The sequence below is a fragment of the Lonchura striata genome, chromosome 4, assembly GCF_046129695.1.
Source record: "Lonchura striata isolate bLonStr1 chromosome 4, bLonStr1.mat, whole genome shotgun sequence".
Lineage (NCBI taxonomy): Eukaryota > Metazoa > Chordata > Aves > Passeriformes > Estrildidae > Lonchura > Lonchura striata.
This window is the reverse complement of record NC_134606.1, coordinates 15110124-15136209: the sequence shown is the minus strand read 5'-3', so window position 1 is coordinate 15136209 and position 26086 is coordinate 15110124. Positions and strand designations below refer to the sequence as shown.

Below are 26086 nucleotides of genomic sequence, written 5' to 3'. Positions count from 1 at the left end.
AAAGGTCATGGAGATCAGGAGAGGTGGCTGAGGACTGCAAGAAAGCAAATGTCACCCTGGTCTTCAAAAAAGACAAGGAGGAGGACCCAAGGAGCTACTGTCCAGCTAGCATGATCTCTATCCCTGGAAAGGTAATGGAGTGTCTCATTCTGGAGGCCACACCTCTTCACATGGATGACAGGAAGGTGATCAGGAATAGTCAGCATGGATTCACTGTTTAACCAACCCACTTTCTCTCTATGATGAAACAACTACCTGGAGGAATGAGGGGAGAGCAGTGGATATTGTCTACTCTGACTTCAGCAAGGCTTTCAACCTCCCACAACCTCCTGACAGGGTCAGGAATTGTGGTCTGGATGAGTGGACAGTGAGGTGAATTGAGAACTGGCTGAACAGAAGACCCCAGAGGTTTGTAGTCAGGGGCACACAGGGTCAAGTTGGAGGCCTGCCACTGGTGGTGCCCCTCAAGGTTCAGTACTGGTCTAACTTCATCACTGACTGGGATGAAGGTCCAGATGCCTCCTCAGCAAGTTCAGTGACAATACAAAGCTGGGAGGAGCTTTGGGCTGGTCCCCCTGAGTGCTGTGCAGCCCTTCAGAAGGACCTGGGGAGGTTGGAGAGATGGGCAGAAAGGAACCATCTGGAATTCAACAAAGGCAGGTTCAGGGTCCTGCTGAACACAATGACTTGCATAGTAGTAAGTGAATTTGGTTTTTAGTTAACTAATTTTTTTATCCTCTTCTACTTGCAAGTTTGCTAACTTGCTGACAAGGACTTCATACTCCTAAGTAATTTAATCAAATTCTTGTATAAAAGGAATGAGCTTCTGCTTAAAGTTTAATAAAAATATTTATTAAATCTTTCATCTTTAACTTCTTAAGAAAATGTCTTCCACCTTTAAATGGTGCTGGCATTATACAGACATAAAACATAGAGCAGGATATGAAGCAACCTCTCAAAAATTGAAGTGTGGTCTCTTCACTGATGGCTCTTAGGTATAGGAAATTTATTCATAGCTAAAAATTCAAGAACTGAGGTACAGGAAATTTTTATTTACAAGTGTCTTTTGAAGAGGAAGAACATCTGTAAATTAATTCATTAGCTACAGGGATACCAAGGAAACATTTTACTCTGCACTGTCACTTATATGTGGACGTGTAATGCTTTAAGAGTGTGAGGTCCCAGAGGGAGCTATGAAAGACTATATAAAAATCACCTACTAATACTGGAAATTTATGCTGTCCGTCAGTAATTAGTGGTTTTAGGGCAAATAAAGCTACTAAAAATCATGTTGTCATTTGATTTTTAAAACATTTGGAATAGTTCAGCAGTGAGAGAAATAATATGTTTACACCTATATAAGCAAATTTCTTGCAGTATTTAGACTGGTCTATATTACCTATTTCGCACAAGTGAGGCAACATAAATCCATATAGAGAGAACATTTTGGGGATAAGCATGAATATACACAGCCAGAGCAAATTCAACATTGGAAACATCAATGGTGTGAACTCCTGTGCTGTGTACTGCTTCTATTAAAGGTCTCACTTCAGAATATGGCATATGAATAGGAAATCCAGAGACCTGGAAAAAGAAAGAAATGAAAACATGTAAGAAGAAAAGATGAAGGCACCTGAATAAATACATAGTTTAAAAAATTTACATGCTGCGTAAAACAAATTCTCTACTGCCAGCCTGAGGTGATGCAATAGAAGAACCTATATTTCTATTTTGATAATAACTTCCTTTTTCACATACTCCAGGCAAGCTTCTGCCATTTTTCCTCTTTAATTTGTTTTAAGTTCAAAGGTGAAGTTCTTTAGAATCCACTAGAATAAAGCTATATTAATGAACACATAGTAGAGCTTCACTGCTTTTTTTGCCTTGCAGCTGGTTTTAAATTGCTCAGTTCTTCTGGCATATGGTTTGAGCAAACATCTCTTGCTCAACAGGAACTGAAACCTCAACTCATTTTGGAGCTGGCCAGAGCTGCCAGTACTGTCACAGGTGTTCCATGTGGAAAGCAAAAGGCCCTTCCAACAGCCTGGAGGAATAATGTACAGGCACACCAGTGGCTGCAGTGAACACAGCAGTCAATTTTCTTCTGTCTTTGAAAACTGAAGAAAAGCGTATTGTGTGGGCTCCTGCACCTGTAAGTGGACTCTGTGTAGCACTACTTGGCACCAGCAGCAGGTTCCTACTTGACCTGAGAGCTGCTGCACCAGTCTGCCCCATGGCAGGTGGTGCTGGGAGACTGCACTGGTGTTGATGTACTGGAGTAATGGCTGTTGTGCAGCATGTTTCTCCTGAACATAAGAATATAAAGTTAATTGGGTGCATTGTTGCTTTATCTTCAACATTACAAATGAAATAAACCAGATCATCACTCCTTCACTCTATGAATATTATAATGGTTTATCTTTGATAATCTCCTGTGAATTTTGGTAGTAGAAGAAATAACTAGCCTGGGGACACTCTTCTATACCATAGAGTGGCAATGCTAAAACCTAGGGATTTAACTTCTTGCTTCTATGTGTAAGTCATTTATGTTCACAAGTGTACCCTGTAATCTCCCAGCTGTTTTTGCAGCTCTGCCTGATGGTCATCTTCTATATCTTTGCCTTGATTTTGTTCCAGCAGTGGCAAAAAGTTACGGAGGGTGGAGGTGCAGTATCTGTTCCAACGTGTTGGGCGCATTGGTCTCCATTCCATAATCTTATCCTTTAATATTTTTTCAATCCTGCAATAAGATAGACCGATTATTACAATTCTAGTATTGGACATCTGAACTGATCCCCTTGGCAGACAGTAGAGATTCTAAGAACCACACATGACCTCAGCTGAACTTACTGGTCCCTAAAAGTGCAGAAAAGCCAACATAGTTGTGCAGTAGTGTGCATTGTCAGTGTCTGCAAGAAAAGCCATGGACTTACAACCCCTTTTAGTTTACACCCTCTCCTCTCATCCCCACACAGCATTTTGTTCTTTGTGAAATGGTAGATCAATGACTGATTAATTCTTTCTACCTGGCAATCTCTATTGAAGAAAGAGAATTTTAAAAAGCCCTGAAACAATAGTTTTTGGTTTTTAGGCCATTCTCCTGGCCTTGAAAGCAGATTTTTAGACCTAGGCATGAATACTGAGGAATGCTCTGGTATCAGTACTGATGGCACTTATTCTGGAGGTAGCATTACCTGCTCTGCAGTTCCAGTGCAGCAGCCTTATCCGAATGCTCATAAGTTAGTTCTTCAGGCTAGTGATAAATAAATAAATATTAAAATGTGTAACAATCTCATCTAAACATATAACAGTGTAACTTCAGAGTTTCTGCCTTGATGATGCTCACAGAAGTTTACAATTATGCAAAAAGAATCTACTCTTTGACAGAGACATGATAATTTAACTAGCTATTTGTGTGAATTTCTGGGGTTTTTTTCCCCCAGCAAATTTCAACTGCTTACATCTTTCACAACTGTACAGAAATTTCTGGCTTTTTATTGATGTTCATCTGGAAAAAATGCCTTCTTAGCCATGAGACAAAAGTTGACTTTATAATACTGTGCTACTACTTTAGATATGTTTGTGCTAAAGATTTAGTCCATTTGCTTCACTGTTGCCCTGAGATCTTAGAGGGCAAAAACATTAATTCTGTATAAAATCAACTTTTTTCAGTATTTATGCTTTCATTTTTTTAAAGGAGTAACTAGGAAATCTTTTTAAAAAGTAATGCTACTACATAAATATGCTTAACCAAAGAAGTCCAAAGAACTTAGTATGTGCTTCTTTATACCAAGTCTGTGATGTCTCAACCCCTTTTGGAGTTGGCAATAGATCCATCAGTACCTGAATGCTGCGGAGACCAGGGAATGGCAAACTTCTTGAAAAGAAAGGCTTCCAATGTTTTGGTTTGCTGATATCAAAAGATATCCTTCCTGGGGAATCATATTCTTGCATATTAAACCAAATCTGCAGAAAAGCAATTTGGTTTAGCTTTCAGCATATAATCAACACCTATGGAACACATTCCACTTACATAGCAATAAAATGCTATATAATGTTAACCTTCTGTAGCAAATTTTTCTGCTGTTCTGAGCTACATTTCCACCCCTCTGGACTGCTGCACAATTCTTTCTGAATTCTGATTAAATTCTTCCAAGAGTCCACCCCAGTGCTGTGGCTGTGGTGCCTGGTAGCTGCTGCACCCCAACACTACTGCTTTTTTAAGTTTACCTTGCAGAATACAAGCAAAGACTGCAGACACACAAGTCAGCTTCTGTGTAGCAATTTTGTCAGCAAATGGGACCCTTTACAGACATTCATTTTGGCCTCTGCACCTAATGTGGCGCATGCAGGCACTGTAGGATTCTTGTTCAAACAACCTTTAAATAACTATTTCTAAGGCTGCAAAATGTACCACCACTTACTATGTAAATGTGTATGACCCTTTGTAACTGAGGGTCTATGTAGAGCCTTTGAGGACAGTGGTTCTGCCCCAGTTGGATGTGAGGTGGTGTGGCCCTCCTGGCTGAGACTGCTCAGTCTCACTGAGACTGGAATTACGTGCCTTGAAAGATGTTGCTGTGTTCAAGTCAGTGCTCAAATAAGTTCTTAGCTGCTTCTGCCAGCAATTAAAAACTGAGTTACATTTTTCTTAACTGTAGGTTTAATACTTCTTAAAAAAAACACCAAACCAAACAACTCTATCACTCCCCAAAATGCTTTCAGTGAAAGAAGTGATACTTTTAAAATAAATGTTCTTTAGAATATTAAATTCTCATCTACAGTTAGGATCTGTGTTTAGAACAGAACATAGAAGATTAAATAACAAAACAAAACTCATAATGCATGGCGTTCCAAAACACTGAGGAGCAAACTTCTAAACTCAACTTCCAGTTTCCATTCAAATAAACCCTAGGGTTTGTTTTTTAAGTTTGCCTTTTATTTTCTCATTTTCAGACTTTCACACATCTTTCTACCTCGTTAGCATGCCCCTGTTTGTGTGCCCAGCACGTGGGAAGTCTGGCATCCAACCAAGTCAGGGAATGCTGCTGGCAGGACAGTTCCCAGGGTTCCTGAGCCTCCCAGCACAGGCTCAGCTCCCAGTCTGTGGCTGCTCCTTCGCCTGCCCCGAGCTGCCCAGCTCTACAATCTCTCCTCTCGTGCCCCACTATCTCAGAGAGTTTACAGCCACACAATGAATAATGTATTATGAACATGTACTAGTATTACTTGTGTATTTTCAAATAAATGGGAGGACTTGATGCCAAGCAGAAATCAGTACTGTTTTTGTGCCCTGAGGTGCCAGCTCTGTGTTGTGCACATTGAACCATGTTGTGCCTAGTGTCACATGGGCAACTCAAGTGACTACTTTACATTTTTTTTTCTCATTTTTCAATCACATTTCACCTGCAAACTATTATCTTTGGGGAATGACTCCTCCTCACCCAAGCAGTTTTAATCTTAGGTTATATCCACTCTGGGAAACATGTAAGTAAAACTCAGTAATGAGAATTACATTAACAGATTTCTCGACCCACCTAAATGCTCATTTAAAAAAAAAAACTTTCTTATTTAAAGTAGCTGAAAAACCTACTTTAAATAAAAAAGATTTAAAGTACTGAAAAGTACTACTACTTGAAAGTACTGGAAAACCTACCTAGATTTAATAATATTTCTAATAAATGACAGCCTAAACATATTTACAATGATGAACAAATGATGCCAAAAAAAATCAAGTTATTAACTGTTACATGTATAGAAATGTGACAAGACTGGGTGCACTTACATTATCACAGCTGATCAGACAGTACACATTTTGTAAGGGGCAGAAAGTATCATACTGCCCATAAAAACATCCAGTACTGGGATTCCAAATTACATACTGACTTTGTTCCAAAGTTAATACATATGCAGTTGGTCCCTAGGAAGTTAAAAAAAAAAAAGTATGAGAAAGATGTTTGAAAACTGGCTACAAGGACAATATGCTCTGTATTCTTTGTAATACTAAATTTTTACTACTGAGGTGGATAGTGTTTTTTAGGGCAAACTGCTTGGAAGAATTGACAGGTTCTTTGCAGTTACATTACTTATATATTAATGTGGTAAAGAAATGTCAGACATGCAGAGCTCCAAGCCATTCTTAACATATATAATCTGAAAGCTCTTGTCTCAGCCACAAACTGATGTGAAATTCCACATACAGGAATGTTTACATGATGCCACTTCAGTATCAACACATCCTGCTTGGCTACTGCCACAGCTCTCAGCCAGGGCAACCTCTGAGCTGAAGCACTCCCATCTAGGCAGCACACTGTGTCTCAGCCATCAGCCTCCCTCTCAGGCACATAAGGAATTTCCCAGCTCTGTTCTGGGAAACAGAGAATCTTAGGGATTTCTCTATCAGGAATCTCCTATGTTCTTGCCATCCCTTATATTTTCCAGGTATCTTGAAATATCTGGAATAAATTCCCTCCTTACAAAACACTTTATTAGTGACTAGCATCTCCATCAGATTTTGAGGGGAAGGAATCTATCTGAGTACCTGTTCCGGTCACTGCAGTATCTCAGAATGTGCTTAAGAAACTAGCTTAGAAAGAAATTTTTACCAAACAAACCTTTCATATGTATGCAGAAATTTGCATTATAAATAGTTACCACCTTTTTGAAAAGAGCAATACTGGTTATGAAATCTGAGTGCTTTCCTGACAACAAAGGCATCTCCCAAGCAGCAAAACAAGCTCAGTGTTTCAGTTCTGGGCCAGTCTGAGCCCAGCTGCTGCCACAGTGGCTCCCAGCAGCCCAAGGCACAGCAGGCACCACACCTGCCTGCATTAGAGTGGGCAGAGGGAGAGAGCCTTCCCCAGCCTGAACCAGTCTATCTTTACTATTGCTGCAGCTCTGCCATCAGCCAGAGAGAGAATCAGCAGATGTGTGTGACCACTAAGAATCCCTGGCATGCCTGTAGCCCTCTCCTATTACCTCTGAACCTGTACCAAATCCCACACAAACTCGGTCAGAGTCTGTGTATCCATGACTGAGATGCTGTGAAGGGACTGTCTCCATCAATTTCTCTTGGATACACCATTTATACAAGTTAAAGTCAAATCAAGCATTACAGATGCTTGGTACTGTATTATGATGACAACTACTACCAGTTTAAGCATGAAAACAGAGGTCCAGGAAAGAAAACAAAACAGTCATATACTAAATATGTTTTTAATTTTCATTTACTTCTTTGAAAAGAATCAGTTCCCAGCACTAATCTTTACATAAAATCCCGGAAAAAGATCCCAGTAAGAAATAACTATCCATTGTTGGGGGCCAAAGACTTCACAAAATAAAAGTTAATACTTAGGCCAAATGAAAGAATCTTCTTACCTCAGGAATGGCATTTCCAATGATAAGCCAGGCTTTTTTCCCCATACCAAGAAAATAATTACACAAGAGCACGGCATGTTCTTCCTCATCTCCCGCCAGAAGATAAAGAAATTGCTAATTGAGATATTAAAATAAAAAAAGGGTTTTTCTAGGCAGTTATCAACTTAGAATATTTGATAATGTTTCTTAACAGATCTGAAGCAAGGAGTCCTCTCAGATCTTTGCAACTGATCTTTACTGTTTATTGGTCACTACTTCAACACAGGATGAAGAGTGAATGGTGTGACAATACAGGAGATCTGAGACCTTATCACAACAACCAGGGTCTTTGTCTTTTTTAGAAAGACTATTTTCCATAAAAGTTCTGAGTTGATAAAAAACCTCATCTATGATAAACAATGTCTGCTGTTATTCTCTAAATGACAGGATTGTGTGACAGAAGACTAAATATCGCATTATTGCTTATACTACATGCAATGTCTTTTCTGTAGTTCCTTGGAATGACAATGATCCATTTAAGTGTATTTGTAAAGTCCCCATCAGTCAGCATCTCTTCACTTATACATGTCTATGGCATTATGGACTGGCTTATAACTGAGAAAAAATGGGAGATGCTTGGAAGCCCTAATGTATTCTTAGCTTATAATAACTTATCAAAGATAAAATTTTTGGCTCAGATCAGAATAAGCAACTTCTTTCAAGCTTTGGTCTTTATTCTTTAAAATAAATGGCTCAAAGAAAAATATTCCTCACAATAATAATCACAGAATAATTTAGGTCTGAAGGGACCTCAAGAGCTAATCTAGTACAACCTCCCTCCAAAAGCACGGCCACTAGGATGTTCCATCACATTCAGGAGGATAAAGAACTTCTTTTTAATACATTGCTTACATCTGATGTGCTCCATAAATCACAAATTCCAGCGAATGACACACTATCTGGCAAAAAAGGAATCAAAGCAACATACCGAGCCACCAGTTCCTGCAAGAAAACAAAACAGAGCAGATCACCTCTTTAATTCAAAATGCTCTAGTGTTATTATACCAGATATGAATAATATTGCTGTTTCCACTCAATGACAAAACACTGAGTAACTTCAGTACAGTAGCAGCTAGCAGTCAAAGACTGATATGATTTACTGCCTTTGAGGTTTGGCATAATTCTTTGTCTTTTAAAGGACAATAGTCATTAATACACTTATTTTTTTTCCTCAGAAAAAAATCAAATATTATTTTAGAGTATCATTATAGTTGGATTTACTGTGTATTACACATAGTCATTCATAGTCATTACTACTTTTATTTGTATCTGTGGTTTTTCCTTTGCAAAAGGTTTAGCTATACAGCAGAGACACAAAGCTGGGATTTGTTTATGTGCATGTGCACAGGCAAACAAACATCTTGAAATCTGTATCCCAGAGACTTCACTATCTTTTCTATGTACTTACTGCTGCTGTTTGAGATCTATCTGGGACAGCATCAAGAAGCTCCTGTGGTGGATTCAGAGGTTTGATGTATCTGGTAATAAACACTGTTTTTCCATCAAGGTCAATTACAGTTGTTAGGCACTGGCGGCTTGGATACTTTGATGTACATTCAGCTTCATATTTTTCTGCTGCCTGGAGCAGTTTCCCATCTTCTTGGGTATCAAACTTCAAAAGACAGTAGAATTTATACAAAACCAGTTTTATTTATAGTTTGGACTTAAGTCGTTACTATATTTGGCTACATTTCACCATTTAGAGGACAATAAAAACTGTGCTGAATTATTTTCTGATTGCACTTTGAGCTTGCCTTGTAGTATAAAGTTTTCCTTATAGACATAAAAGGAAGGTCAAGGCAATGGAAAATCAGGTAATTTACATTTACTGCACCTAAAAATGTAGTGAAAATTATGGCCAAGTAACACTGGGAGCATGAGGATGTAACACCACATATTAAGTCAAAAGTAAACAATTATGGTTAGGTACTAATCCTATGTGCTATTCCACAGCATTCCATTAAAACCACAATTGACATTAAGCATAAAATCACAATGATTTTTATATAAATAATACTGCAATGACACTGCTCAATGCCAAAATATTTGCAGAGAAGGTTCAAGTGATTTTTAGATGAATCCTTGTAATTCAGAGGTGTCTAAAATTTCCACATTTTTAAATGGGATTTTTCAGAAGCAAATGTAGGACTCAAAAGCACATATTAATTATATAACAATGACAATTATTTCATGATGTTACCTTAAGATATCATCTTTGAAAGGTATTAAGATTGGTCAAAATTATCTAGTTAGAATTCCTTGTATTATTTCTAGTGGTGCTGAGAATTAAAGTTCATCCTTTGTAATATTTTTGTTTAAAATAAGCCACTTTTGTCATTTGTTACTCTTCTTAAACTAATCTGAGGTGGAACAGCTGGGCACTGCCCTGCAGCTAGACCTCCAAGTTAGAAGAGAAGGAACACAGTGGTGGTTCTTCTCAACCATAATTAAGAGCAGAAAGCAGAGCCTCTAGCATGTTGTAAACTTAAAGGCAGCAATTTACTGAAAATATTACTGGCAAATAAACAATTACTATGTCACAGTCAAGTAACACAAACTGCAAAATGTTGCTGAATGGCACAAACCCAAGCTAAATCTTAAACTGGGAACAACAAGAGTATCTCAACTGATTTATTAATATTGTACCTTCTTAAGCATTTCATTCATCTAATAGAGGTTCAGGAAGGACAGCAGGAAAGAGAGGAAAAATAAGTAAAGAAACAAAAAAGGTAACATAAAATTAAACTAAAATTATGCTTAGCATCTTAAAACAATACACAAGCATTTCAAATTAACTGCAGGTCAGGAACAGGAAGAAAGTATGGCAAATTATTTAGGGTTTTTTTTTCCATAATATGCCAAACTCTTTCCATAATAGGTGTATGTGTTACAGCCGGAGAGTTGCAGCAAAGAATTGTAATGACTTGTTGTTACTCTAAGGCACTTCTGGCTTACTAATCAAACTGAAAAAAATAGCAGCTGCTGTTTAGGAATTATGATCTTCAAGATCTCAAGGCATGCATGAAGCCATAAATAATAAATGCTCATTTGAACAGTGTAAGAACAGAAGCAAGAAAATACTCTTTGCACCTGCCACCTCCTTTTTTCCACTGTTCATAAATACTCCTACGAATGCTTTTTTGTTTAACCAAGTACATGGAAAAACTACATGCTCATAGCTAGGAATGCCAATTTGCCTTCTCTTAGGACTAAAATTAGATACCCGGGCAAAGGTATCTCATGAATTTAGTGCACATCTCACTTAACGGTGCATGTAATTAAATTGAACTAAGACAGAAAATTTGAAATAAACCACTCCAAATTTGTATGAATGTCCTTCTGTACTTGCATTCATGTCCTTTGGTATAGTAAGGAGAGCTATTAATATGCATATCAAGAACTGCACCACTGGAAACAAAGAGCAAGAGTATGATGAATTAGTGATTAGTTACCTTCTCTCTGACAGACTCTCCAGGGATGAGCTGTGGTTCAATGGTAATAAACAGTGTTATGTATGAGCCCTCACTCAGATTTTGCACGGAATCATAACCCCTCTCCATGCCCACGTTCTTTTCTTTGCTGTAGCCAAGGAGGACTGGAGGAATATTGATCTTAAACGTACCATCAATCTACAACAGATACAGAGAAATACTTCTCATTAAAGGCAAAAAAGCAAAAGTTCCTTCTCACATGAATTTGCTACTTGTGTCTGCATATTTTCTTCTTTTGATTGTTAAAGTTACAAAATAGTAAAATCAGAGACTATGACATTTATGTTGATTAACTGTGGGGAAAACATGAGGTATCTCATTGTTAAATATATTAATCACAACTTGATTTCAGCCTCTTTTGCATATTATGAACAGTAATATTTAATGAAATGGAAATCGTACACACTAGTTCACAGAGAAAGAGTGCTGGCTTTTCACTACTTTCCTTTCAAACAGCAAACTCTACATGCTGTTTATCTGGAAAAATGAAAAAATGGCAAAACACAGGTTGCACGACTATGCTTCCCCAGGCAGCAGCAGACCAACAGGCCTTTGCCTGTGAGTGACGTGGGAAGGATGCTCCAGCATCTCAGAGATGGACCCTCTTCCATACACAACCTACTGATGCTTCTTGGGTGGAACTAGAACTGGGCTCGTGTCGTAGTTTGACATGGAAAGAGAATTTTTTCCGGAAGGAAGAGGTCAATTTAGATATTGACCAATTGAAGGTGGACACACCTCTGAGAACACAGAGGGGTTAAAAACAGAATTCCCAGGGGAACTCGCTCTCTTTGGTTCCGGTCAGCGTGCAGTGCAGCCTCCCCTGCCCAGCAATGAGCCGGGTAGGGGAGGGGAAGCCCCATAGCTTGACAAAGGTAGGCCAATGGTGGAGACTAGAACCGGGCTGGCCCCTGCAGATGGAAGGGTGGAAGAAATCTGGGATGTCTCCATCCCCCCCCAGAGTTTCTCTCCCGAGAGGGAGAGAGAAAGAGACATCGGCAGTTCTGTCAGCAATTCCACCGCGAGGAGGGAGGAGCGGGGGGAGCTGCAAGGTGCCCAGAGCGTGGGAGTTGCTGGATGTCCGGGCATCGAGCCATCCTGGGAGTTCGGACTTTTAACCCTTCCTTGAGAAAATGAAAGCTTTGTGAATTTTCCTTTCCCCTCCTTGGTTTGAAAGAGAGGAAGAGGGACACCTTGGACCCTGGGATGTTGGAAGGAGGAATTCTAGATGGGAGGGGGACAAGGAGTGGCTTTTGGCTGGACTTTTCCGTGTTAGCCACAACCTGAACCAATCTTCTCCTCCAAGAGGGACTGTGTTTTGGGAGGATGCCAGTGAGTCAAGAGACCTGCTTCAGCTGGGAAAAAGACAAAATTGGAGTGAAGAGAGAAAAGGTTAGGGGGTTTGTGGTGGCGCCCCCTTGCCCTGGAAAGGAAAGAGAAGAGAAGAAGATCTCTGTTCTTGAGCCCTCGGCCCCAGGGGAAAATGGGGGGGACTGTGGTCCCAAACAATAAAAAACTGAACTGTTGTTTTCTCCCCTCTTGGCAGGGCATCCTTGAAAAGAAAAATCCTAAAAGCAGTCTGTCCATTCATACATTAGTGGTGAGAGCACTGTGCATAAAAAGGAGAGGGGTCACCATAGCAAACTTTTCTCTGGGCGGTGCCATGTGTGACATAGAAACACAGGATACAGAGCTGTGTTTTCTTAGGGGGTCTGTGGCACAAGAGAAACTCTGTTCCCTCGAAGGCCTGAGTATCAATTGTCTAGAAGGTAAAAACCTGATTAGAATCCAGATTGTGTCTCACTGTAGTTTGTTAGAGTTGGGTGGTGGGGGGAGGAATGCTTTGCAAAGTTTTCATTTGATCTTTATGGTTTTTGTTTTCCTTTTTTTTTCCTTTCTTTTTTTTCTTTTATAGTAGTAGCTTAATAAAGTTTTTTCCCTGTTATTAAGCTTAAGCCTGCTTTGCTCTATTCTAGATTCCACTTCACAGCATTCAAGGGAGGGATCACATTTTCATGGGGGCACTGGCATTGTGCCAGTGTCAAACCCTAACAGCTCGTTTACCCAGGTTCTGTATGGAAGTGCTCTGCCAGACCCACCAGCCCTTGGCAGTTCCCCCTGCTACCAAAACCAGAGAATAAGGTCTTTCTGAAGGGCTGGGTGAGACAAGAGATGGCAGCCCCACTTGCCTGGGCAGGTTTCAATACTGGAAGTACCCTGCATTAAAAGAAAAGCAAAAACAGTAAGCTCCTGATTTGGACACAATTGAGGCAACTTCTACCAGAAAGGGTATCTTCAATGGATGTGGGAATTGAACAGATGACTCACTAGCATGGCTCATCAAACATTTAAGAACAAAATTAAGTTTTGATGAGGATAAAACTAAATATATTACTCAAAATTTCTGCTCCAGTAGATTAGCACAGGATGATGAAATGCTTCATTTGCTACTGAAATTTAGTTGCTAGATGCACCTTGATATAACCACTGTGCTGATCAGGCTTTTTCAAATTCCGTATGGAATCCTGTTCAAATGCAAAGAATCTCTACTGCTGGGAAGATCTATACTAACACTCTACTTAGGCAACCACAAACTCCAACACTTCCTCAAAGAGACTCAGAAGTGAATCTGACAGGAATTCTGGAGCTACTCTGGTTCTACAGCAGAAAGACCAAGAAGCAGAGGTTGACATCAGTATGGGAAATCCTTAAAGATAGATTGGAGAGGGTGGCTGTATTGTTAAGCAGTCTGTTAAAATGTCAAGTCTGCCCACTAGGTCTCTCTGTGAGCAGACACACTTCTCAGGTGGATTTCATTCATACAACATGGAATAATTTCTTAAAAATGAGCAGTGGATCATGTTATCATGCTATAGCAATGGTGATCACATTATGTAATGTTTTCTCCATAGGATGGCCAAAGACCCATGAAAAGAAAGTCAGATCTTACTACTTATATCATTAAAATCAGCAAAAGTTCCATGCTACAGGGCACCACAGCTCTCAAAGAGATAAATTAACTGATTAACCTCCCAAGCTGAAGAGCACATATTATTAACGATCTAGAAGAAATAAGTGGACTAAACCTGGTTAGACATACTCAAAGTTTCTCAGCAATGAAAAGTATCCCATGTTTTCCTGAATCCCATGGCAATTACATTCTGTTACACTTTGCAGACAGCCCAGGAAAACCACTTTGACCACCAAGAACAGCACTCAATTAAATGAGACTCCTATACACTTTCCCTCCACCCAAAGAATTTGGGAGGCTCAGAGTATGCCTTGAAGTCCTTAAGGTTCTGAAAAGTGCCCCATATGGCCACAGAATAGCAAATGACTGTATCATTAGGAATACAACTGATGTCTCAGTTTATTACTTTATGAAGATTCTAATAAGATTCTAATTTTTGTGATCAGATTATTTGATCTACACAAAACAACAACTGCCATGAAGAAGAAGTCTGACAGCTGTATTGCAATATGATAGGACTATCAATGGAAAGAAGTAGTTTCCTTAAACTAAGTCCAGGATGAGGGGCAGGACAAAAAAACATTTCCTCTGAAGAAGTGCATGTTTTACTACTGTTTCTATGACTAACTGCTGCTATTTAATGAAGAAAGCTTCTCTTGAAAAGTTCTAGAAATGGAAGAAAGACGGGATTGGGAGAGGCAAAAATCAAAATCTTGTGATTCATGGAAAGTGTGAAAAAAAGTTCAAATTTCCTCACATATCTAGGTGATTCTATTCCTAGTTCATCTATCTAGGCTGTGCAATACCACAGCCCTCAAAAGCCACTGAGAAAACCACCTAAAATATCTATGCTTTTAACATTGCTACTGAAAGAAGTCAGGCTGCATTGTCACTGTTGAGTATATTTTCTCTTCTCCCTTCAAAACTTTTAACTTACTGAGAAATACTCACCAGATCAGTCAAAAAAATCCCAGTGGTTTCAAAGACATCTTCAAACAATTCCATTAAAAAAAACTAAGAATTACAAAGAACGTAATTAAATCTGACATTCCGTTTCCAGCCCTTTTCCATTCTCAGTTCTCTATTTTACTTCAAATAAAATCACTTACCCTTGCTTGAAAATATATGGTAGTAAACGGAATCTTAACACATCCCAGCCAGTGTCTCTCAATACGAGTGTGGATTCCACTTCCTCTTTCACAATCATCCTGTTAAAAAGTTGCCCAACATAACACTTTGTAAGAGAGCTTCATTTCCTTTAATTTAATCAACAACTGAATCAAGGCTTTAATAAAAATTCTGTATTAATTTTCTGTATCAGCTCCGTTACTTGTGCAGCAGTAATTATTCTGGACACCTTTCAAGCACACCAGATGCTGAAAACATGTAAGAACATCACAGTGCAGAATAAAATGTGCTTGCACTTTATGGTCTAAGTCCTGTATAACCTGTGATGGAGAACTTAAAACTCTGACAAGGAGTCCACAACACTCTTCCCAGACTAAGTAAATGAAGCTCTGGTCTTCTAATGAAATATTTTATTAGTATTTGGAAAAGCTTTTTGAAGTTAAAATTGTAGGAAAACCTAAGTAAACCCTGTGAAATGGAAAAACTGTTTTTATGTGTACTGCCTATCAGATTTCCAAATCTTTTATGATCAATCTATAATTATTTAAAAAAAACACTCTGGCATGACATCCAAGTTTCAAGTGTGTAGCTTTCCTCCTTCTGATTCATCAAGTATCATTTCAGTTTTGAGAACAGAATTCTGTTCCCAGTGAAGTGTGTGCATTATTTATTTCTGGATTATGTTTTCAAGAATGTTGAGTGCTGCTATTTTTGTGTCTGCTGAATTGACTAGGAAAGCTTTCACTGGATTCAACAGGGGAAGGAGTTATGCCAACACTGAGAGCTTACAAAAATTTCTTGTTACTAATAGCTGCAATTCTTGTCTCATTCAAAAAAATTACTACAAACAACCAATACATGGTTTGGGCTTTTTTTTATTATTTCACCAAAGAGCTTGTAAAATTAGATGAGACAAAGCATAACAAGACAGTTAGCAAAAGATATAAGAACTGGGATCACTCATCTGGGATGAAGTAAAAAGATTTGATTAAGGTTAAGAACAGAATTCAGATTACAATTCATGATGCCTCTTAGTTTTAGGATCTTCAACTTTATTAAGTATCAGTAAAACATATTACATACATGTGTTCAACTCTAGCAGCATTTTATGTGGCACAAGCTGAATTTGTACAAAGGCTAACACTGTAAAGATTGCTCCCTCTGATTATCTTGCAGTATGGACTAGATATAAAATCATAAGGAAAGACAAAACAGAAAAGAGAAGCACAGGATGGGGGAAGTTATTGCATGGAAAAATCTTGTTCTGACAACTTCAAAAAGCTCACCATGTTCTCTAGTGTACCCTGTCCTTCAATTATGAACTCACCTCTACAGCATCATGAAGTACTTCATCGAAGACATTAATGAAGACTTCATCTTTTACTGACTGCAAACTGTGGGTGCTGTAGTCACCATTAGGAGCTCTGAAGATGTTAAATAAATCAAAAAAGTGATTTGAACAGGAAATGAGGATAAATTTTCACATTCAAAGTAAGTTATTATTACACAGAAATAATTTGGTTTCATTTTGCCATACCTAAATGGAAGCTCAAGCTCCTCATTCCAGCAGGGGCTTGGACCTTCTGCTGTTGTTGTCCGGCAGACTGTTCGCTGAAAAGAAACTTCTACAAAAGGACGGACCAAAACCTATACATAGATATCAAAACAAAGGAAACAGACCTCTGTGTAAATTCATCAGAGCATATTAAACTACACATGTCATGCATTTAGAGAAACATATGTTGTGGCAACCAGTCTGGTGCAGCTCAGATATAACTTTAGTACAACTTAAATATTGCACTTCATGGGTTTATAAGCATTTAAGAAGCTTTTAAAAATATTTTATACACTAGCATTTCCAAAAGTTTATGTGTATTCAAAATACTTCATGTATTTATATACAGTGGCAAAACCACATTTTCTCCTGAGAATGAGAAAGCTAGAGGCTATCTAATCAAGGAAAGTAACTGAAACAGAACATGTAATCCAGACACCACTAGAAAAAAGTGCACTTATATCCTCTTATCTGTAATTCAAGAAGCCTATAGCTACAATCCCAGTTGTCCCTGAAACTGGCTTCTTTACAGATAAGCAACTTCATCTAGACAACACAAACCCCTAATGTGATTTAAAAAATGCCTCATTCAAATGCATATGGAAGAAGGTTTTCTACATCTCAAAAAGCTGTAATTTTGAAGGAAGATCACAAGAAAAGCAGTAAAAACCCTGACGGTCTTTAATTTTCATTCAGAAGGATGCTGAATTTAGTTTTAAATAACAAGCAATTGTAATTTCAGTGTCAGACATAAGAATGGCTGTGCTGATTTAGACTAAAAGTGTACTGGACCCAAAGTGCAGCCTGTGAAAACAGCAAGCAACCAACACAAACAGGAAAGTAAGAACTGAGCAGGCATAGGTGGTATTTTCTCCTATTACTCTTCCAGACTTCAAACATTTTCAGATGAAAGACTTTCCTAAGTCTGTCATGATTTTTCTATTAAGTAGCTCCCAATGGATCACTCTTCACATACTTGTCCAATACCCACTTCAGCACAAACCAACCTCTTTCACCCACAATAAGGTAAGCAACTTCTCTGGGCACTGACCAAGTGCTGAATGAAGAATCACAACCTTATTTTGAAGGTTGGTTTTGAACCTAACTCCTACCAGCTTCATTTGCCCTTCACTCATATTTGTACTTTCAGTGCCAGGAAATAGTCAATCCTTACCCAGTATCTATAACTTGTGATTTTGTGCCTTTCTACCATATTTCTCCTCTACTTGCACTTATGGGTGTTCTGGCTCAAAGTCCCACCATTTTTCACTGGGCAGAAGCCAGTCTGTGTATGTGATCTCCTTCTCTGAACCTTTTACAGCTTTACTCTCCTTTTGGAGATAAAGGAATGGACAAGGAAACCTTGCCAATAAGGTATCTTTCTGAGGGTGAATGCTACTGTCTGTGGAAAATGCTCACAGCTTCACAGAAAATGACAATTTAGTGACATACCTGGTTGAATGCCCAGTCCGGGCTGTTAGGTGGGCTCTGAGCTGATGGAGAGGCTGCAAACATCTCGTTAAATGACCTTGAAGCCTTCGATGGCTGTTGAAGTTTGCTATAAGAGGAAAGAGACAACAGTCAGGGAAGACAGAGAATTCATTACAAAATATCAATCTCTCACATTGTCTATTAGCCATATAGAATTCTGGTAATACTCCTGATGCTTTTTGTTACAATTTTAACCTTGGGAAGATATTTATTAGATCAAATAACACAAATAAAATGCCAGAAAGGGGTATTGAGTTTATACTTCTTACAAGCCTCGTTGCAAAGGAGTACTTTGTGCCTGGAGGCTCTCTTTTCTCAAAAGTTTATCAACTGCAGACTTTTTTTTTTTTTTTTTTTTGCACACCCCACACAATCTCTTTGAGCTACAAGGTTTTTAAGTTCAAGTAGTTGAATTCCTATGGAATTCATTAACAGTGTACATCTCATGGTATTCAGGCAAGGCCTCTATGGCAAAAAAGAATTCATACGAAGATTACAGACAACCCGTAAGTGAAGTAAAAGACAATATACGTTAAAACATTTATTTTTACAGCACTTCCACATAACATAACTTTTTTTCTGTGATAAGACCACGTTATAGACCATAAAAGAGTAACTATTCACATAAAAATCAGCTCAAAATAAGATATCATATAATGCAAAAAGACTGGATAGGTTTTAATTATTTTGTAATTCTGATAAAGAATTGAATTTTTCATCATCTTTTTCTTGTCAATGAATTACTTTTCTCAGTATCAATTTATTTACAGAGTGCAACAGAACCTCTAATAGTAAGAGAAAGAACAGCTAACAATGCTAAATTCTCTAACTGGACAGCTTAGAAATACATCTGAGTTAAATGCAAGGTGTATTTATTTTGGGGGAGAGAGAGAAATAAAGAGAGAGAGAGAGAGAAAAACTGCATTAGTACACTGCTTCTGGAGCTGAACCAGACTGCTCAGTGTCTCTACATGACACACCATCACGCAGTGCAGGCATTGTCTTAATGTGCCTGAGTGTAAAGGTCACCTTTAAAATCACAGCCACATTAGGCTCAGTCTATTAACTTAAATGGTTCATCAAGATCAACATGCTATACTCAGGAGACAAATATAGTATCCCACAGTGAAGAACTCGATATTTTAATAGTTGTTTTTGTTATTTAATTAAGATATTATGAATTAAAATTTCCCTGAGTATTATCGAGAGGCTTCCTTAAGGGATAATTAATCTGATATTACCAGAGTTATACTGCTGTCAAAGCTGTAACTGATCTTTCTGACGGTTTCTGGTAAAACATGTCTTGAATTTCACAGCTACTGAAAAAGTATTGTATTAATCTACAAACTTACAAAATATCAGTCCTTTATCATCATCTGTAAAAAGATAAATGTATATATGTATGTTTTTATCATGAGAATCAAAACAACACACATGGCTGAATTGTAACATCTGTTGCTTCATCTGTCCTCAAAACAGCAGAAGCCAGAAAATGAATCTGCACTGGAAACAAACTCTTAAACATACCTCATCACTTGTTTTCTCACTGGAATATCATAGGCTCTGATGATGTTCACTAACAGTTTTATGTCTCCATCTGATAAATTCTGTGCTGTGACCTTCTTCCTTTCTTTTCTTCTTGGCCTTAATGGTCGTTTTGGCTCTGCCAGTTTAAAGAGGCCGAGTCCCAAAATGCTAATAATCATAAACCAGGTATTTAGTCAGTTTTGCATAGAATCCAACATTCTAGTGTTATCATGAGTCAAATGAAAATTATGCACTAACACAAAAAAGGAAATACTTGCTCCTGCTAGTGCCACACAAAACTCTCTGAAATGTCAAAATGTTGCAATAGTTTAGTAATGCACTAATCCAGATCTGTCTTATATTTCAGGAATTGTAACTTCAATGTGCAAAAGAGTTTTGTTGTTTGGATTTTTTTCCCCCCAAAACTATGCAAGGTGCAAAAAAGACAATTACACAGCTTCAGTGTAATTAAACTACTTCTAAACTACAGTGCTATAAATAAGGGATCCAGCAGATGATGATAACCACTGTATGGAAGAGGCAAAGCATCTATCTACACAGCAGGGTACACTGGACAATAGGCTACAGAGAGGAAGCAGAATCAGTAGACCACAACATACCCTGGACCCTCAGAACTTACAACCCAAGGCAAAGCAGAACCAAAGGAAAAAAAGAAAAACAGGAAAACAATAAAATGAAGATGTATGCTTCATTTATGCAAATGTATGCAATGTTTACATCATTGATATCAACTACAGACATTCAAAAAACACTTTTAAAAACAGATGGCATTTGAAGCTAATGGCATTTCTTACTTCTATGTAATAAAGCCCCCACAGTAATTACTGTTAAAATAACACAAAATCATGAGCTACTGAAATATCTCACTAAGTGAGTATTAAACAAGCCATGGTGTATTTTAAATTCAGTAACTATAAATCTCTGCAAATAGAATACAATATGAATTAGGATTCATAATGAGGAAATATATAAATGAGGCATTTTAGTTTAAACAAAAAGCTAATTGTAGTCTTGTTCAGATTTTTTTCTACTTTGATGTGAAAACCTCAACTAAAACCAAGCATGAAGTCTTTTTTAAGAGAGCAAGTCTCAGTGTCTCCAGCAGATGGGACTGTTTAGGTTTATACAGCTGGCTGAAAAACACTTTCACTGTATAAGGGTGTTGTGTTTAGAGTGAACAGAAGCAAATTCTACATGAAAGAAAAATAAACAAGTTTTGCAACTTGTTCACTTAGATTTTAAGTGAGCAACACTAAGAGCCATCTGATGACTGATATATGTTAAAATCAACAGGTATGGGATTTGAAACAAAAATCCAATTTAAGTGCCCAAGTAGTAAAAGAAACAATATTCTTAGAAGAGAAAAGTAGTAATTTCCAAACTCAGTATCTTTTCTGAACATAAACAGCATATGACAACATTCAGCATCAGCATGAGAAATATATGGGAAATAAAACAAAGAAAATTACAGTTAAAAATCGACTGCCCATTATTCACAGGGCACAGACATTTACTGTAAGTAGGCATCACCTACAGACCCAATCAGTAACAGTCCTACTAACTCTGATACTTGCCTGAAAATTGGAAATATTCAATCCATAGTCCACCAGCTGGACTATACTCATCTTATCAGAAATGTGCCATATCCTGTTATATCTTACTTACATGCTGTCACTTTATTTCTGTCAAAACCAGACTTTTTCTTAAAAAAGTTTTATTACACTTTGTTTATTAATACACTGTACTGGAAGAGGTGTATACAGTGGCTGGAAGTTTATCTATTATACTAAACACAAAGTCACATCAGTTAGTGACATCAACACACTTTATAAAATAGAAATTAAAAAACCAGGTGATTTTACATTATTTTTTTTATTTGGAACAAATAAAGATAGCTCTCTTACCCCAGGCCTGGAATCTCCTCTTCATTGACAAGGTCAGAGAGAATGAAATGGTGTTTTGCTATGAGGAAACGGTTGATTACTGATTCTCTAATCTGTGAACGGGGAGGGAGAAGAGACAAAAATTCATTTCTAATACAAACCCGCTGCCAATATTTGATTATTAAACACAAACAAAACATCCACATACGTGTTCTTAATTTTTTTCCAATTTTACAAGGGTCACAGTTGAAAGAAAAATTTCTTTCCACCAGCTATTTCTTTAGAATGTAAGAGCAGCTCATTTTACCAATACAATGCTTCTCTAGAAACATACTGGCTAGATTGATAGAAGAATATATGAAAACATACAATTAAAAAATTATGTCTTTATCTGCTTACAGCTCACCATCAGAAACAATTTCAAAAACAAATGACACCAACAGACATCTATTTTCCACATGTAAATGAAGTTCCAAGAAAGGCTGTAGAGAAATCTTTATGATACCAGTTATGAGGATCAAAAGAAATACTCTGGACTACAAAACTGGTGAAGCCTCTATTACAAAGACTGTAATTTCAAATAAATGTTTTAAATTCTTAGTTCCTTACATATTTTTGCTGAGGTCATAGAGTGAAGCACATAGATGAAAAGCTTCCCTCATCTCCTAACAACTATGTGGAAGCAGACTGAAAGAATATTTTGTAATTTTTTCTTAGCACTAACACTAGTAGTGGCTTTATACTCTGTGCTAGTACAACATCAGAAGCGATACACATATAAAGATCATATTTCAGAGTGAATTGAATTTCAGTTCTGATACAAGAAATTTAATTTTCTAGCCCATCTGACAACTTACAGAAGTGTAAAGTATCCAAGTACTGTTTTAAAAAAGGCTACTTGTATTTAATCTAAGAAAGAGGCAGACAAAGATACTATAATGTATGCTATTCTGTACTACCCCATTACTATTCAGTGTGCTGCAAAACCCATATGTTCAATGCCATGCAAAACATATGGGGCTGACAGAGACATGACAGCTTTGTCAAAAATAATTTTTTATACTATCATATTGAATCTGGACTTTGGCACTTGCCTGGAATATTTTTCTTTCTCTTTCTTTCTAGGCTTTTTTCTCTATGCTTCTTTCATGAAGAATTCTTTCTAACCAATAATTTGTTTTGCCCTACTTTAATTCATCCTTATCATCATATTTCATGTTTTGCTGGCAGGCTGGGATTTGATACACATTTTGATATTTACACAACTGGTAGGAAACTGGCAGCCATGTTTCACACTTGCTTTTTTGCCAGTCTGAAATTGTAAACTTTTCTTGGTTAGATGATGAATATTTTCCTTCTTTTTCCCTAAGGATTAAAGAGAATGTCATCTCAATATAATGAAAACTAGAAAAATTAATTAAATCAATATAAGGGGAAGAGTTATTCTAATACCACAATGAAGGTAAATGTGATGGAAGATATGCCCTCTGCCTTAGGCTGCAGGACAAGACACTGCGTATTACATGAAATGATTTTTAGAAGTGATGAGGGCCACTTTCATGGAGATAATTAAGCTCTTAGCATGACAGCTCACAACAAGGAAAACAGAGAAGAGGGAAATCACTGAATTCCTGGGACTCAACAGTACAAATCTCTGGGGCACTGAAGCAGAGAAGAATTTTCAGAACTGACAGAAATATCCAGAATGACTTGGCATTTTGTATGTTGCATCATTCTCAATAGCATTAAATAACACACACCTCCATTTATTCAATTACACCAGTTTTAGGCCTAACTTGAAATTTTAAATAGAGGTCACATTTAAAGATGAATCTGCTGAATCAGATTTTAGTATTCATGCAAATAAAGTATCCAAGTACAGAAGCAACTTATGGCCTACAGGAATATGGTGAACCACATATTTAGCATCTTACCTTCTGTAGATAGCTGGCAACAACTGCTCTGTGTGCATCTAGGTAATTTTTGCTGTCAATCACATCCCTCTCTTGCATTCTCTTCTCATAGTCCTAAAGATATTTATTACAGTTGGTGCTTCAATATATATTCAATACTTTAGCACATATAAGAAAAAATGCTAAGTATTTCATTAATAATAATGTATGGACCACAGTAAACTACAGCAGATGTGAGAAGTTTGCAGAGCTATTTTTAATGTTAGTGTATACAATATATGCTGAACTTTCATGACTAGAGACAAGAATAAAATTCAGTTACGAGAGTAATGTAATTTAAATCACAATGAAAAACTTGACAATTTCCCTCTCCTCTTCTAAAGCTGAACTTTGACCTGCTGCTATAAACTAAAATTCCATTTGAACTGGAAGTGGCTTCACTTATTGCAGCTTTAACAGGAAGAGTCCTTTACAAGCAGAAATAATGCAGGATTATTGGAAGATGGTCTGAAATCTGAACTGTGTTTTAATACAGGTAAGTACTTTTTCAAATAATTAGTAATTACTTTTCAAAGGGTGTAAAACTCCATCAGTAGAACTGCACTTGGTTCTTAGGGAGAAGTATATTAATGAGATATCTCTCAGGGCTGTGACAGATAAATGGACTACAGTGAAAGCTCTACTGAGAGATACGACTTCTATTCACAAGTTTAGGAAAGTGTCTCATACATTAAGAAAAGGCTAGAGCTAACACTCATCTTTCAAGCAAAAACTAGAGCTTACAAGTCAAGAGGATCTCCCAGGATCTGAGATTCACACTGGCTTCAGAACCACAGCTACTTATGTAAAAGTACCAGCAAAATTAATCTTCTGAGCTCTAACAGTAGGGACAAACAGCTCAACATCCAATTAGTGTCCTCTAAAAAGCCAAGTGTCCCTGGGATTGATTATATTCAGTTTCTTTACAAGTGACCTGGATGAGGAAACTCAATGCACTGACAGCAATTTAGCCAAGGATACTTGATTAGGAAGAGTGGTTAATATGAGTGACTGAACCACAGTTCAGAGGGCTCTTTATGACTTAAAACTATGACAACTGAAGCCTCAATTTAAAAAAGGGAAAATTCTGTATTGAGGGCGGAATAATTTCATGCACTGGCTCAGACTGAAAAGCAACCAGAAGAATAACAGCCATATTGAAATAAGTGTGGGTTTAATGACAACCAGTGACATTTCTTTTGGCAAAAGGCAAACCACAGGATATGTAAGGATCAGCATGTCCTACAGACAGAGGGAAACTACCAGCCTCTCCAACCTGACACTTGAGGGGGCATACCTGAAATACTGCAGCCAGTTTGCAGCTGCCAATTCAAGAGGCATGTGGAGACACTGGGTGGGATCCACTAAAGGGCAACTAAGACAGCAAGAGGCCTAGAGGACATGACCTACAAGAAGAGGTCAGAATCTTAGAATAATGTAGACTTGAAGAGACTTCTAGTGGTCATCTGATCTGAATTCTCAGAGTCAGAACAACTCCAGTCAGAATGCTCAGGGCCTCGGACAGTCGAATTTTCAGTGTCTCCAGAGATGGCAATTCTATAAACTTGATGAACAATGCATTCAAGAACTTGAACATGTTCTTTGTGAAAAATGTTTTCATTATATTTAACTGCAGTGTCTCTGGGAGTAACCTGTATGAGTCTCCCTCTGTTCCCTCTGCACTACTGGGTACCTGAAGGATGCAGAAAGAAACCCCCTCAAGCCTTGCCTGCTTAGGCAAAAACAACCTTAGTCCTTTTTGTCTCTCCTTGTAGATCATGTGCTTCAGCACTGCACATATTCTGGTAGCTCTCTACTGGACTTCAGTATTTCAGAGTCTTTCTTGCACTGGGCAAGGTGTTCAAATTCATCCGTCTGGTGAGGAAGAGATTAATGAGCAATGCAGTATCTGCCCACAACTCTTTGAGGGGCAGTGACAAAGGACAGGGTGCCAAAACCATCTCTCCTGTTCCAGACAGTACAAGGGAAAGCAGCCATTAAACACAACCTGGAAGGCTCAGGTTGGACATGACATTTTTTTTTCTTTTTTTTGAACAATCTCTGGAAGGATAGCAAAGCACTGGAACAGGTTATCCAAAAAGACAGTGGTTTTCAAGACCTGGCTAGACAAATAAACAGCTGACCTCATCTAGTGCTGGCAACAGTGCCACCACTTCAGTAGAAAGCAGGACCAGATGATCTCCAGAGAATATTTTCCAAATAGTATTTCCATGATTCTACAAACTTCCAGACCTTTTTGCCAAATAGCTAGTAAATCAACTAGGAACAATATCACTTGAAATTTAGTTTGGAAGATCACAGCAGATAATATAAACTTGCAATGGGCAATCATAGGTTTATCCAATTTATCCTTACTGGAAAAAAGCCAACAACACTCCACTGAAATAGTTGTTAAACCATGGCTTTCAAATTTTGAATGCTAACATAAAATGAATGAAAATAGCCCATAGAATGAACTGGTTTAGAAAGGTACAGCAAAGATGGGGGACATCTTTAAATAAAAGATACAAAACTAACCTAAAATTTAAAAAATAATATTTATTGCAAAGAGATAGATATGTCTGAATTAATAGATATATATTTTTTAAATGCATCATCCAGTAGAATTGAAAAAAAAATTTTTTTCAAAT

General features: G+C 37.7%; 1 protein-coding gene across 7 annotated transcripts in view; it reads right to left on the bottom strand.

Annotated features, from left to right (window-relative positions):
• Positions 1–830: 830 nt before the first annotated feature.
• The window catches only part of LOC110484036 (complement C1q tumor necrosis factor-related protein 7), a 67055-nt gene continuing 41799 nt past the window's right edge, over positions 831–26086 (bottom strand). For 5 of the 7 annotated variants that reach the window (XM_021554360.3, XM_021554362.3, XM_021554364.3 and 2 more), the window contains 17 exons: positions 23418–23510; positions 21505–21596; positions 19580–19747; positions 18014–18119; positions 16544–16653; positions 16334–16430; positions 14988–15086; positions 10869–11045; positions 10063–10083; positions 8825–9028; positions 8269–8358; positions 7378–7491; positions 5786–5920; positions 3844–3966; positions 3195–3253; positions 2563–2740; positions 831–1584 (listed from right to left, as the gene is read on the bottom strand). In XM_021554360.3, coding sequence (XP_021410035.2) covers positions 1396–1584; positions 2563–2740; positions 3195–3253; positions 3844–3966; positions 5786–5920; positions 7378–7491; positions 8269–8358; positions 8825–9028; positions 10063–10083; positions 10869–11045; positions 14988–15086; positions 16334–16430; positions 16544–16653; positions 18014–18119; positions 19580–19747; positions 21505–21596; positions 23418–23510 — 2055 coding nt within the window. In that variant the 3' untranslated portion in view covers positions 831–1395. The remainder of the gene's footprint in view (positions 1585–2562; positions 2741–3194; positions 3254–3843; positions 3967–5785; positions 5921–7377; positions 7492–8268; positions 8359–8824; positions 9029–10062; positions 10084–10868; positions 11046–14987; positions 15087–16333; positions 16431–16543; positions 16654–18013; positions 18120–19579; positions 19748–21504; positions 21597–23417; positions 23511–26086) is intronic. The other 2 variants (XM_021554361.3, XM_077782765.1) reach the window with 1 other exon arrangement.